This window comes from Nuphar pumila, chromosome 5 (assembly GCF_984573655.1).
Source record: "Nuphar pumila chromosome 5, dmNupPumi1.hap1.1, whole genome shotgun sequence".
In the NCBI taxonomy this organism is placed as follows: Eukaryota; Viridiplantae; Streptophyta; class Magnoliopsida; order Nymphaeales; family Nymphaeaceae; genus Nuphar; species Nuphar pumila.
This window is the reverse complement of record NC_143253.1, coordinates 126,060,951-126,077,099: the sequence shown is the minus strand read 5'-3', so window position 1 is coordinate 126,077,099 and position 16,149 is coordinate 126,060,951. Positions and strand designations below refer to the sequence as shown.

General features: G+C 37.4%; 1 protein-coding gene across 1 annotated transcript; it reads right to left on the bottom strand.

The window, feature by feature from the left end:
* Window positions 1–397: 397 nt before the first annotated feature.
* Window positions 398–15,469, bottom strand: LOC149838579 (ADP-ribosylation factor-like protein 8a). Its single transcript, XM_090006672.1, has 6 exons — window positions 15,229–15,469; window positions 14,563–14,644; window positions 14,402–14,434; window positions 14,111–14,232; window positions 1,690–1,851; window positions 398–857 (listed from the first exon to the last, which is right to left on the bottom strand). The coding sequence occupies exons 1-6, from the start codon at window positions 15,264–15,266 to the stop codon at window positions 740–742; spliced, it is 555 nt and encodes a 184-aa protein (XP_089862798.1). The 5' UTR covers window positions 15,267–15,469; the 3' UTR covers window positions 398–739.
* Window positions 15,470–16,149: the final 680 nt, after the last annotated feature.

The window sequence follows — 16,149 nt, the reverse complement described above, 5'->3', positions numbered from 1 at the left end:
TCCCTTATAACTTACAGTGTACAGTTGCGCTTAGAGTCTGTTTTGCTTTTGTTGAGTCTGATGTAAGCTGCCCGGTTCAGGTGAATCAATACCCCGAAGGGGCAGCCCGTATACTTGAATTGTAATAGCCTGCAGGCAAAATTGTGAATGAAGTAAATGCGTTGAGCTTTCTTTTGTTCACCCTCGTTGTGATTGCTTCTTGTGATTGCAATTTCTCTCCCTCTATTCTCTCTTGCACTTTGATTACAAGCTTCCGCGATCGGCAAGCGAGCTGACGAGTAGGCTTGCGGCGGTGAGGAAGGACCGTCGCGCCGCGCTGGCCCATTGAAGGAAATAGGCCCGTGACACGTAATCTCTCTCATAAATAATAAATGAGAAAACGAAACATGAAAACGTAAACTGATAAGACACTGGTGTTATGCTCCGGTTTATTCACAAATCACAAAACATTGGCCCATAATTGTTATTCACAATTTCACTCAAAACATTAACAAATTTGACAAACCAAACCATGTCCACAGCCCCAATAGAGAGCTCAACTTCAAAATACATATTACCTATAAATCACAACGGCCCAAAGATCCTCCAACAGGAAAGAAAATGAAAATCGTGTTTGATGCAAGCAGGAGACATGTCAGACATTCAGTAGCCTGGTTAGCCAAGAATTCACGCAATCTATGAAGAAAGCAATCGCCTAAAGGCACATTTGTTGATCCCATGGACGCAGGAAACTCCATTTTCAGTTCTTTGTCTTTGAATGCTTCACAAGCCAATCTATAACTGAGTCAATGTTGGTCGAGTTCTTGCATGAGATCATGAAACAGCAGACCTCTCTCTCCGTAATAGACTTCAGTCCCCTGTATCACAAACCACATTTGTCGTAAAACAAAAGGAAGAAACTATAGACTTACTAATTGAATAAACAGAATGATTCCACTGGTAAAAGAGCAAAGCCATGAAACACTTCAAGAGATTATTGTGGAGCCATCTAGGGCCCCCCACTTTAACAAGTCTATACCATACCAGTGGCCCCAATGATTGATTCATGAAACATGATGCTAGAATATCACCAACATCACCATGGTACCACTACCACCCATTACCAGTGCTGGAAGGCTCAGGACAATGCATGGAAAATAAGATTTACTAGGCAGAGGTTCAACTAGCCAAGATTTGTCATTTCAGCAAGAAGCATGACCATATGCAACAGATTTACACCTCCGCCAGATCATTCATGTACGCAATGCTAGATATTATATTAATTCACCACGCTTTGTTAAATTATGAAAGATGAGTACCCGTAATTTAAAGCAAAATGTCTATGGGGTTCTCTTCAACATAGGATTTATTGTTGTGCAAGAGAAACGAGCTACATAAGTGGCATCACAGACCAATCTTATGTCTTGGTTTTCCACCATCTGTAATCAAGAGATCCATGAGAAACAAAAGGTCAAAACTCTTCAGAGCTTCCAGAGGATCAAGAATTTCGTAGGAAATATGGAGAAAAAGAGAAGCCTTGGAAGATTTGTAAGGAACCATTCAAGCAAGGAATGCATTTTCTCTAATTATTCTCTGTTTTGCCATTTTTGGTGTCAATGACTCATGTGAAATCCAAAGATGCATAATTTTATAAAACAGTCACCCTTAAGTTGCTATGAAAAACAACAAAGATGAGTAATAGCTGCTTACATTGTATCTGTCAACCCCTGCTTTGAAAGTGCTTCTGGCTTGTCAATTTTGTTACCAAGCACAAGTAATGGAATCCCACTCAATGAAGGCTTGCTCAATAGATCATGGAGTTCATTTTTTGAAGTGGTCAAGTTATCACGGTCAGCTGCATCAACCACATATCTGCATAAAGGAGAAAATTAGAGCCTAAAGTTCCATGTGTTCCATAAGAAAAATCTGACAATATGACCAGGGATGTGGAATAGTTATTCTGAAGAAACAGATGAAGTTAAGGACACAGTGTTGACTATGTCCATGAAGTGTCATGGTGTTTCTAGTATTCTATCTGGTGTCATGACGTGTTGACATGGAATACACGTGGTAAGTGAAGTGCCCATGTGACGTAGCTTCACACAATTCAGTCAAAAATACAAAAGAAAAAGCCATCTCCTTTCTTTTAATTTTTTTCTTTTTATGCCCCAGGTTCAGGGTGGTTAGTTACAATGGGAAAAGCATTAACTTAATCTTTCTAGAGGTAGGGATCTTTTCAGAGCTTGGACAATGTTATCAACCATTTTACAATGTCGAAACAAATGATAATGCCTTCCAAAACATTGTAAGATTGCCCAATTTGAATACAAAAAAAATACACGTGAAGGTTGTCTTTACTTCATAATGAAATCAATAGATCAGTGGATCGTGTGAAAAAGCCACATAACTGAAGTTTCACATTCGTTCCACTTGTAAGATACCCAATTTGGTTTCCTTTTGTACAAACTGAAAGCTAATGAGGTGGTTCTTATCAAGATGAGAAATCAGATGAGCCCTCTCTATTAGGTTTGGAACTCTAGTGACTCACCAACCTAATAGTAGTAGTCTAGATAATATCCCCGAGTTTTTCAGTTCTAGATAATATCCCCGAGTTTTTCAGTTCTTAGACATAGCTTGATGACAGTCATACAGTTTCTATCCTCCAGTCATGCCCTCAAAGGCTCAAAGTGTTTTGTGCACATTTCTGGACACCATGAACTCTGAGATTAAGTGATCCAATAGTGTGGTGCCACAAATTATGTTTCAAGCTTTTAGAGATGCCTTTTCCAATGTTACAAATATCTTTTAATTAATACCCAACAAACTACCTCTTTCGTGCAGGTGGAAACACCAAGATTTGGTTTTTTAATCCAAAAATGTGGTTGCCAAAAATAGAAAACACAACAAAAATGACAGTCTGCATTTGGTCACAAAAACACAAGTGACTGCATACTTATCCATCCAATGTAACATCTTGTCCCATCTTCATCTCAAGGTCCACAAGGTTCTTTTTTTTTCAGAAAAGAAAAGAATAATAAACATACTAAATTGGGCCTTGATTTAAAGATCTAATATCTACCACATAGCATGTGTCATGCCTAGCTGATAATAAAATCCTTTACGATGGCCATAGGTCTTAATCTAAATATAAAAAATGCAGCTTGTTAGATTTTAAAATTGGGACTAGAGAATAGGAGGACAGCTGAATTCTTTTGGTTGTAGACTGTGACCTCCTATGAATAGCTGGAAACATCATTTTCAAAAGGTTGCTCTAGAGATTTTCACCTATCAGTGATTGAAGATAGGATTGCTGGTTCAAATCTTGACAATTTCCTTTCAAAAAGATATGGTTCCTAGGAATATACAATAGGACCACAAGATACCTACAGCTGGCTGGTAAGATCACCTTGGTAAAAAATGTGCTGTGAAGAATCCCTTCACCTCTTGTCTATGTGTTTAAGATTTTGAAAAAGACAAAAAAGGTACTTTGGATGTTCTTATGAAAAAGGAACAATGATTTGAGAGTTGTTCGGTTGCATGGAGCTGAACAGAATCTTACATGTGGTGGCAGTTAATGTTCCATGAAGATGGCATATTAGCCTAGTCTTTTTAAAAAAAAATTACGACATCAAAAAGTAGACAGAACAATGATTTGAGAGTTGTTCGGTTGCATGGAGTTGAACAGAGTCTTACATGTCGTAGCAGTATATGTTCCATTAAGATGGCATATTAGCCTAGTCTTTTTAAAAAATTTACGACATCAAAAAGTGGCCATGGAGTTGGGTGATCTTTATGAAGGGTTAGATCAGGTTTATTGCAAACGTGGTTTTCTATTTTGAAAGATTTTAAATAAGTACAATGCCAAATCAAGATGAAGCAAAACTCTTCTCTTTTGGTAACACCATTGGTGTGGGCATACTCAATTGGCAGAAAATGTTCTCAAATATTTTCATATTAGGGTTGGAACAAAAACATAAGGTTGGGAAGTGCTGTCCTGGTAAGAGGAACTGGAATGTCCTCTTTGAAAGGAAATTTACAAACAACAAAGTTAGTGATTGGGGAACCTTCATGAATTGGATTTTGCGCTGGTAACTTAATGATAGAAGTGAGAAGCTAGTGTGATGGAGTAACTTTACAGGATCATTTCAGATGATTTCTTGGAGCCAGAAATTGAGCCCTATCTTTTTTTCGGGGGGGGGGGGGGGGGGGGGGGGGGGGGGTAGTGGGGTGAGGGGGAAGCAAGGGTTTTCAACTCTTTACCACCCAGTGACTACTTGTCACCTGCTTCCACTAAACTCTAGAAGTAACATATTCTTACTTTTGTTTCAAAAAGGGACTTATGAAAACCTATTTAACATGCATTTATGCTGCAAGGCCAATATTTCATCCTATTGCATGATAAAAGTAAAATATTAATCTGCATTGATGCAGACAAAGAGTTGGGTAAAGAACATGCAAAATGAATTATCAAAACTAGGTATTCAGAAAGAGAATTCCATAGAAATTTTGTGGTTATAAAATGACACAATATACGAATTAACTTATCATGAAATAAATGCAGTGCATGATAAGGCACTTGTCTTCTACTTTGAATAGATCTGACCATCAAAGGCTAGGCCTATAATTTGGAATGTATCTAACATGAACTACTTGTCAATTTAGGTATTATACATTCAAATTCAGTGGATGGGGAGATAAATAGGGTGAGGTGATCTCACAATTTAGGGAGAGGAAAGAGAGTGGCAAAAACAAAGTGCAAAAAACCAATGGCCAGAAGAAAAGGTAGGAAATGAAAAAGGTTGCTAAGGAAATAAGTAGAAGAAAAGAATGCAAGAAAAACATAATATCAAGTAAAAAGAACCGTTCAAAATAACAGCAGATTAGCAAGAATAGCATGTACCCCTCAAGAAAAGAAAAGAAAGCAAAAGGCGAAGGGGAAAGACTGTTTAGGAAAGGTTGAAAAAAGAAAAAGATGGGTAAGGAGCAGTTATAAAAAAAAGAAAAAGTTGTCAGCAAGAAAAGATTTGAAAGGTTGCAGATAAGGAAAATGACGAAAGAATAGGATAAACAAACCTATTTTTACAAAAAAGAAATCACATGGTCTATAGGACCAGTGTGACAAATATTGGTGATTTTTTGAAGAAAAAAAACGGAAAAAAGGTCAGCCATTTAAAACTTCTAAATCTCGCATCTTTTACAAAATATCAGGATACTATAGATTTTTACTTAAAAACTGTCACAGGGATTCGGCTAGCAGGGTGCCGCATCGACGCGACTCGACGCGGGAGCGGGTGCGGGTGCGGCACCGGGTGCGGTCAACCCAATCCTGGGTGCGTTGACTGCACCCAGGATCATTTAGGTCCATTTTTTTTTTGGATTTTTTTTTTTAAAATTTGCCCTATGAAATGGGCTGCGGAATTTTTAAAAAAAAAAAATCTGCTGACAGCTACTAACAGTTGTGGCTGCTCCTGCCTTTTCAAAATCCTTCTTTTTCGTAAAGGATTTTCTCTCTCCATAATAAATGATAATGATGGTGGTAGCCTTGCTAATACTTCTTTTTCGTAAAGGATTTTCTCTCTCCATAATAAATGATAATATGATGGTGGTAGCCTTGCTGGCTATTAGCATTCACTGTTCTCCTGACGAGATAGAAGCCACAGTAACCAAGATCTACTCTTAAGCATGAACTTGTTACAGATCGACGTGGCCTATGAAGACTAATAAACTTGTGAAATAAAATCTCACAAACCAGCATCCAATGCTAGGGCTGCAAATGGATTGGATTTGTTTAGATCTCTGATCCAAATCTGACATTATTCTTAGACATGGATTTCAAATAACATCATATTGGGGTTGTACTCAGATCTACATGACCTGGTGCGCTATCGTGCAGCTGTATATAAAATGAAATTTGAAAAAACCCGCGTCGGGGGAACCCCCAGACCCCCTTATATATATATATATACATTTTTGCCCCTGCCGCACCCGGGTTTTTTGGAAGTGCCGAATCCCCACACCCGCACCCATGTGACATAGCTTAAAAACATAATAATATTGCAATATTTTGAAAAAGACCAAAATATTGTGTCAATATTTTGTACACATAATGGCAAGTTGTTAACTTTTTGTGTTTTAAAATCATTAAATAATTTTAACCATCACAATTTTCAAAATGCATGCACCGCATGCACTTCCATAACTACACAGTTTCCTGTTTTTCCTTTACAATTTCTAAAAAGTGTCTGAGTTGGCTGACCTTTTAACGGTGTTATGTTTTAGAAAGATGTCCCCCACCCCTTTAACTTCACCACAATTCTCAAAAGCATGGTTGACTATCCCTTATGGGCTCTGCTTGAAACCCATGCACTAGGTTTAATGATGAATAGCTGCAAAAATTTGATTGGAGATAAAAAAAAATCCGAATCTGAATCTGTTTGGAACTTTGTATTTTATGTGTTATAACTGGATCCAACCTAATTATTTAATCAAATCTGAAAGCTTATACCAAACCCATATAGTTTACATCCCTAATTGAACATATGTTTATTATGTGGAAATAGATTTTATAATTTTTTTGCCATGAAATGTTAATTTTGTAAATACATTGTCTTATAATGAAATTTATTTTTATTTGCTGTTTTAATTTTTACCAAGATTTTGCTGATAAAAACCCGAGAAAAATAAAAATTTGAAAAATCTCATGAGAAATTCAGCTGATAAATTGCCATTTTAAACTTTTGTCACTATATGTAGGCCACAACAGAACATTGTAGAAACTTGAGTAGAAACTGACAACTGAGCCTACATCCAGTTCCAACAACTAGAAGCCCATAGTGATCAGGTTCATGGGGAAACATAAACAAAAAACAGAAATCTACAACTTGATCTCTATAAGAAGAGGTGCTTATCTATTGATGGTAATATTTTTTGTTTAAATTGTATCCTCATCATAAATTCAGCTCAAGGACACACCTTTGGCATACTAGTTATCATGCCTATGTAGGTAGTTAAACAAGCAAACTACTGAAAGCATCTAAGTAACACAAGAACTCGGGTGTAGGTCTTTTGTCGAAAGAATGTATCCTAATTTTTGGCCTAAATATCATCATCTACATCTAGAAAGCCGTAAGTTTTGGAAGAAGCTTGTACAGTTTGGGAAGGGGTTTTTATTGATCAAAAAGATCTAACGAAGCCCCACAGAGGTTTGAATTAGGCCTGTTTGAGCCCAAACCAGACCGCACATGAACCCACCTACCCCCAACTCAGATCCTCATGGTTCTGACCTAGATTAAGTTCCTGATGCCACTTTTGTCTCTGTTGAATGCATTTGACCCAGTTGGATATAGTATATAAGCAAGCCCTATACATTCAGATACAAATATTTAAAAACTGGTTTGAACAGTTTGCCATCCTAACACCAATAATCTGATTCCTATTTATTCTTGATGAATATCTATAAGCTGTTTATATTTATTATGTAATATGTATACACAATAAGAATAAATCCATCTAAATAAGGTCAAAAAAGGAATACAGAAACTTCCGATTACAAGCTACTGAACATATGAGAATACAGATTCGAAAGTAAAAATTATCCCCTAACGAGTTAATAGAATGGTAAGATGGAACTTGTGAGTTTTATATAGGCCACCTTATTACTGCCCAATGTATGAACACAATTACATGCCTTAATTTTGGGTTGTAGGCTATATCACATGGATAAGGATGAGGAAACAGGATATGACGTGGATATGCTTGATACGACACAATAATTTTCAAAAATTAGGATATGGGGACACAGCCGGACACACACATAAATGTATGTATGTGTATAAAAACGCAATCTTAAATCACTGTAGTTAGGAACATCAAACAATGAAACTAGGTTGAAATTGAAATGTGATGTAATTGTTGACAAATTTTAAAAGAAAAAGAATGCAGATGAATACAAATAAGTAAACAAGATCATAAAAGGAAATAGGTAAAGTTAATGACACAATGTTGACTGTGTTTGAAACTAGTTTGATTGTGTCCATGAAGTCGTGTTGTGTCCATGAAGTGTCTAAGTATTGTGTCGTGTCAACATGGGATATGCTGTTAAAATATATATATATATATATATATATATATATATAAGTATATATATACATATATGTATATATATACATATTCTTTTTAGTGAAATACCCGATAGGGGTATTCTTGTAAAACTGCAAAATGTACTTTTTCTTTTTTTACTTTTTCTTTTTTCTTTTTCCTTTTTACCTTTTTCTTTTTTATTTTTTGTTTGAACCACAAGGGGCCCCACTCTTGTAGTCGTTGGGGGCTCCCAACGACTACAAGAGAGCCCCCTTGTGGTCCCTTCTTAGTGCCCTCCTCCTCTATAAATAGAGGAGGTGTTCCCCTCTTGTAAGCATGGGTTTTTACACCCTTCTCTTCCTTTCTTCAATAAATCCAACTTATGACTTTAAGTCATTTTCTATATTTGAGAGTTTTGTGTGTGCACATTTGGTGTTTGTGTTCTTGGCTCTAGTAGTCACTCTTAAAGAGTGACTTTTTGCTCTATTGGTGCTTCCGCCTCTTTTCATTACATGGTATCAGAGCTCGGTTGGTGATTGGGCTTTTCCCTTGTCATCTTGGAACGCGTGCCTCTTAAAGTTTTGAAGAAAAGAAGAATATTTGGTGCCGATGGAACGTGACTCTAAAGTGGAGCTTTCTTTCAAGCTAAATGGGTTCAACTATCTCATGTGGGCCTCCGCTATGGAAAATCATCTAAGAGGTAAGAAACTTTGGGGCTTTGTTATGGGAACTACTCCCGAACCCTCTCTTGTTCTTACCAAAATTGAAAATGAAGTTGAAAAGGCTTTAGATGGCGATGAGCGCATCAAAGCCATTAATGAACATCAATCCAAAATTGAGGATTGGGAAAGTAACCATGCCAAAATTTTGGCATGGTTTATGAACAATGTAGACCTTAAAAATTGTGCCAATATTGCTAAATTTAGAAGGGCCAATGAGGCTTGGTTTTTCCTTAAGGGTATGTATACCCAAAAGGATCTTGCTCGGCAATTTTTTTGTCAAGAAAAAATTCGTTCCACCAAACAAATGGATATGAGTGTCCGGGACTATTTTAGCTCTCTAACCCCTCTTTGAGATGAGCTTGCCCTTCTTGAACCTAAATGGGTTGCTCCACAAGATATTGAACTAAGAAGGGAACAAATTGAAAAAGAGCATTTTTTTCAATTCCTTCATGGACTTCGCCCGGAATTTGAACAAGTAAGGGCATATCTTTTCCATAGAAGCAAAGCCCTACCTATTGAAGATGCCCTTGCCGAGATATGTCAAGAAGAAACTCGACTTGGCTTGAGCATTAGGAGTGATGAAGTTTTGGCCGTTAATAGGCCCAGATCGAATGTTAAAGCATATAGACCTCCCCACTTTAACAAAAATAGTAATGGGCCTAGAAAGGGAATTATATGCCACTATTGTAATGAACCGGGGCACATTAGACCGGTTTGTCCAAAGCTTAAAGGAAAGGTTGCCGCGGTTGGAGAAAGTTCTCCAAAGAAGGAAGAAAGTACCAAAGAAGGAGATATCAAAGAAACTCTTAATCATATCTCTGAAGTTCTCCAACACCTTCTCAAGTCTTCTCCTTCAACATCCGGAGCCGCCATCGCCTACTCTTCATCACCTCCAGGTATGTGGATACTAGACTCTGGTGCTTCTTTTCATATGACATCTCATAAAAACTCTCTTTCAAATGTTTTTTCCGAACCCATGTCCTCCTATGTTTCAACGGCCGATGGAACGTCATTGAAAATTGAAAGTATTGGAACACTTGACTTCAAAAAATCTCAAAACTTTTTTGTTCATAAAGTAAGAGTCGTCCCAAAAATTAATTTAAATTTCTTTTCCGTTTCTCAAATCACCGACCATGGATGCCAAGTCTCTTTCTCACCTAAAGATTGCACCGTGCAGGATCTCCAGTCAGGGAAGCTGATTGGGCAAGGCCATAGAAGGGGTGATCTCTATTTTATGGACTTTTTGACGCTACCATCTAAGTCATCTTGCAATCTTGTTAAAGACAAAAGTATTGGAATTTGGCATAAGAGACTTGGTCATCCAAATTTTGTAAAAATGTCTCTTTTCCCTTTTTTGAACAATACTTGTAAAGACAATCACATAACTTGTAAAGATTGCATTTTTGGGAAATCTAAAGCTATTTCGTTTCCTCAAAGAAGTTACTTTACCACTCGGCCATTTGAACTTGTTCATTCCGATGTGTGGGGACCCTCCCCAATTTTGTCTAAAGGAGGTTTTTCGTATTATGTGGTCTTTATTGATGACTTCACTAGATTTACGTGGATATACTTCCTAAGTCGCAAATCCGAAGTCTTCTCCTTCTTTAAAGAATTTCATGCAATGGTTAAAAATCAATTTTTGGAAAATCTATCTATTCTTAGGTCCGATTCGGGAGGTGAATATATGTCTAATGATTTTCAAAGTTACTTAAAAGAAAATGGAATTTGTCATCAATGTTCTTGTCCCAACACTCCGCAACAAAATGGTCTTGCGGAAAGAAAGCATAGGCACATAATAGAAACTATAAGAACATTATTGATTTCAAAAAATATCCCAAAATCCTTTTGGGCCGAAGCGGTTCTAACCTCAACATATCTCATCAATAGAATCCCTTCATCCTCTTTGAAAAATCTTTCTCCATTTGAAAAACTTTACAATATGTCTCCCGACTATAAAAGATTAAGAATTTTTGGATGTAAATGCTTTGTTTTAACTCGCAAAAATGATAAACTTTCTCCTAGGGCTATTGAATGTCTTCTCTTGGGATATGGCGAAAAACAAAAAGGATATCGATGTTTTGACATTCTTAAGAATAAACTTTATATCTCAAAAGATGTCACATTCCTCGAAGAAGAAAATGGTTTTTCGCATCAACCAAATGAAAATATTGACTATTCCTTTTTATTTGACTTGTTACCTCAAGAAAACATCATAGATGATCATGTTGATCCTAGTGAATCTCTTAATGAAGATCTTGTTGAACATCCAAATAATGATCAAAACTTAGAAGAAAATGTTTCAAGACAAATACAAGTCTACTCTAGAAGGAATGAAAGAAATCCTCCGTGTGCTCTTGAAAGATTTTCTCAAAATGAGTCGATAGAAGAAACCTCTCAAAGAAGATCAAATCGCATTCTCAAGATACCAAATAGATTTGTTTCTTATGACTCTTTTTCTCCTAATTATCGAGCATGTCTACTTGCTCTTCACTCCTTTCACGAACCATCTCATTACAATGATGCTAAACAATATGCTCATTGGAATGAAGCTATGGAACTTGAACTTAATACCCTTAAAAGGGCGCAAACTTGGGAAATCATTGATCCTCCCAATGGCAAGAAACCCATTGGATGTAGATGGGTGTTTAAAGTAAAAACTAAGAGTGATGGTTCATTAGAAAGATATAAGGCTAGGTTGGTAGCCAAAGGATATGCCCAAGAGTATGGGGTAGACTATGATGAAACTTTTGCCCCAGTTGCTCGAATGACTAGTGTTCGAGTCCTTATTGCTATAGCTTCTGTTAAAAAATGGCCTATCTTTCAACTTGATGTTAAAAATGCCTTCTTGAATGGCAATTTAAATGAAGAAGTTTATATGGAACCACCTCCAGGTATGAATTTAAATGGAAAAGTTTTAAAATTAAAAAAGGCTTTATATGGACTTAAGCAAGCTCCTAAAGCTTGGTATGACAAGTTTAGTAATGTATTAATCAATTTAGGTTTTTCTTCTGGCTATACTGACACTGCTCTTTTTGTTAAAAGGACAGGTGACTCCATTATTATGCTTCTGTTGTATGTTGATGATATGATCATCATTGGGAATGACAAAAAGGGCGTAAATGATGTTAAGTCTATGCTAAAAGATACTTTTGATATGTCTGACCTTGGTTATTTGAGATATTTTTTAGGAATTGAAGTGGCTTATTCCGCACGAGGATACATCTTATCTCAAATGAAGTTAGCTGCAGAAATTTGTACCAAATCAAGAATATCTGATGAAAAGAAAGTTGAGACTCCTGAAGTTATCAATGTGAAACTAAGACTTGAAGATGGTGTTCTTCTTGAAGATCCAACTCCCTACCGTCAATTAATTGGATCCCTCACCTATCTATCCATCACCCGTCCTGACATAGCTCATGCGGTTCATGCAGCGAGCCAGTTTCAGCACGCACCTACCACGGTTCATATGGCGGCCGTAATGAGAATTGTGCGATATATCAAAAATACCATCTCCAAGGGACTCTTCTTATCCTCTTCCTCATCTCTTGAATTGACTGCTTTTACTGATGCTGATTGGGGAGGAATCCCAATGATCGTATCTCAATTACGGGTCTTTGTATTTTTTTAGGTGAATCTCTCATCTCGTGGAGATGCAAGAAGCAGCAGAAGGTCTCCTTATCATCTACTGAAGCTGAATATCGGGCTATGGCGATGACAACTATGGAAATCGTATGGCTCAGAAGTCTCCTTGCTGACATGGGCGTCCTCATTTCCACTCCTACCAAGCTCTGCTGTGATAACAAAAGTGCGATATACATTGCCAGCAATCACACCTTTCATGAGCGGACAAAGCATATCGAAATGGATTGCCATTATGTTCGAGACGAATACCTCAGAGGGACTATCTCATTACCATATGTTACTTCAGAGTATCAACTAGCTGACTTCTTCACCAAAGCGCTCCCAACTCCACGATTTATGTTTCTCCTTAGCAAACTTTCGGTCTTCTCCCCGTAAAGTTTGAGGGGGCGTGTTAAAATATATATATATATATATATATACATTCGTATATATATAAGTATATATATACATATATGTATATATATACATATTCTTTTTAGTGAAATACCTGATAGGGGTATTCTTGTAAAACTGCAAAATGTACTTTTTATTTTTTTACTTTTTCTTTTTTCTTTTTCCTTTTTACCTTTTTCTTTTTTTCTTTTTTATTTTTTGTTTGAACCACAAGAGGCCCCACTCTTGTAGTCGTTGGGGCCCCAACGGTCAGATTTCTGACCGTTGGGGGCTCCCAACGACTACAAGGGAGCCCCCTTGTGGTCCCTTCTTAGTGCCCTCCTCCTCTATAAATAGAGGAGGTGTTCCCCTCTTGTAAGAATGGGTTTTACACCCTTCTCTTCCTTTCTTCAATAAATCCAACTTATGACTTTAAGTCATTTTCTATATTTGAGAGTTTTGTGTGTGCACATTTGGGTGTTTGTGTTCTTGGCTCTAGTAGTCACTCTTAAAGAGTGACTTTTTGCTCTATTGGTGCTTCCGCCTCTTTTCATTACATACGCATGATAAGTGAAGTGTCTGTGTGACATAGGTTGTAGGTCATGCAGTTCATTAGATATGGAGAATTGAAAAGACAAACAACCATGATCTGGATATGAATTGGAGATACAGTATAGCTGTTGACTTCATTAAATGAATTATGCAGGGAATGACCAGACATTTTCAATGTCCATACTGGTTCCTTTTCTGTTATAACTTATGTTTGCCAACTATAGAAGCATGTTAGGTTCATACGGTTTAACTAATGTGAAAGCTTCCACTCCTTTTTAGTTAAGTCATTATCATACAGGAAGTGGCTCTGGAGGTTTTCTTTCGGATACCCTTTGTTATGCTATATGTACTTACCGTTATCTCAGCAAATGCCTGTGAAATCTTTCATGAGATGAAATTATCTTTTTCTTAATTGCAACCCACGTGCAATTGAGGCCCAAATGCCTGAAAACTTTGCAGTCTCATATGATTCTAAGACAGCACAATCATACTAGATGAGCTAAAGGTACAAAATAGATGTCAACCCACATTTATGACACCAAATGACATTTTAAGGGTGCACTTAAACTAGCCCTATACTTATAAATCAATATACTTGGAAATTTGTTTATTTCTTGTCCTAACATAACATGAACAATACCGAGAGTTGTTTGAAGAGCACAAATGCTGAACACATTGTGATAAAAAGTAAATTTATGATGAAGATAACTCTAAACTGGGTAACAACTAACAAGTAAAAAAATTAGATGCAATTCGGTACATACACAATTGCAGACACAGCACGACAATACCGCTCCCACATGCTGCGGAACCTTGGCTGACCTCCAAGGTCCCACAATTTAATAGTGACATTTCCTTTAGTTACCTTCCGCATGTTGAATCCCACCTGCAAGTTAAAGGGATGACAACCTCTGGGTTCAAACAGAATCTAATAGCTCGAAAACGTTTATGCAGCAATTAAGAATGGCTACAACACCTTTACATGTCAACGGAAACAGCTAATAGAAACACTGGAAAACAACTAATGTACTTTGTCAAATACAAATATCACTTACAGTGGGAATCATGTCTTCGCTGTATCCACCAGTCTAACAAAAAAGAACCAAGTCAATCAATGCCAAATTCAGTTACTGAAAAAACAGAACACAGCCAAAAATCTCGAAAAACATCTCTTTAAGTAGAGAAAAAAACGAATTCAGTAGGCAGGAACGTGTACCGCAATAACATTCACAAGCGAGGTCTTTCCTGCATTCTGCAGTCCTATAAGGGACAGCTCCATTTCCTGCTTGAAGAATAGGCTGCACCCACCAAACAACAGCAATCAGAAGAAGTAATTCACGCGATTGAAGACCGTCACAAACTCGCCCACCTCCTACCGTCAGAAAAAGATCGAATAAAACCGCCAATCCGTAAGGGAGTCCTCAAACCTCTCTCTCAGAAACAAGAAATTAACTACAAGCCATCACCCAAAATAGCTTGTAGAAAAGAACAACGTGAATCAAACTGATGGGAAAAACTGAAAACCCGTGTTCCAGACACAAAGAAAAACACAAAAAAAAAAGCAGATTTCCTTGTATTCTGAATCAGCCGAGGCATTGGTAACCCTAAAATTCTCACGAACTCAATTAGCTACAATGAAACCGATCGAGTATCGTGCAAATTTAGAAACAAAGGCAACAAATTTAGACAAAAACTAAAAAATAAGATACAAAATATCATCTCAAGATAAATTTTTTTCGTAATTCACGTTAATTAATCAACCATCAACACCCGAAAAACTTCAAAAAGAAAGATTTAAAATAACCCCTAAGAGAGATCCTGACCACAACCGAGACCAAAGAGGAAAAACAGAAGGAAAAGATGAGAGAGAGAGAGAGAGCACCTTCGGAGCCAGTTGAGGAACGCTTCCCAGAGGCCCATGGCTGAAACCCAACGGAAAACCAGAAACCGGGCACCGGGAGAGAGGAGGAAGGGAGGAATTAGGGTTTGTAGATCTGATTCTGAGGGGATATTATCACCCTTTTTTAATTAATAATATATATAAAATATTTTTTAGGAATTAAACCCCACTCTCTCCCTCACCTCCTTTTTCTCAATCTCCTCCTTTTCTCTTTCTTTCTTTAATGGAGAAAAAAAGAGACCCTTGTTTTTAAAATTTAAAAAAAAAAATAGCGCCGGGTGTCTCGGCCAATCCGAGACATCAGTGATTAGATTTGAGAGAGAGAGAGTCCGAATCTTAGGGCTTGTCCGGTGTAATGGCCATATCCGTACCCCGCAGGACAGGGACCCTGAAAACGGATCGGATATGTGGAGTATCATGGTTGACCCAGTACTGGACCCGGTTCTAAATCGTACTATAGTAGGTCCTGTGAGGATCCGGTTCCCACAGTAGAACCCTTGATCCAGTTATGATATAGTGCTGGATACATTGAAATGGATAAAACCTATTAAACTAGAAAAAGATAAACTCTGACCTATAACCAATTACATTTTGATCACCCTATTCTGACCAGGTTCGCGGTAGATGATACCGTATTTGTTTGGAATCTGACCAGGATTTTAGCAAATGTTTGCTAGGTCCAAAAATATGGTCAGAACTAGTTCAGAACTTGGACTGATTTGTATCCCTTCCCATGTAGGTCTAATTGGTTTATTGGGTCTTGTTGATTCTGGGTAGGATCCAATTCCTGGTGGAGCTGGTCCTGCAAATATGGACTTTCTATCCAGGATCCGGATTGGTTCCTTCCCGTGCAAGTTTGGGAAGTGAGCAGGATTTGTTGGATGTGATCAAAGCTAGATGCCT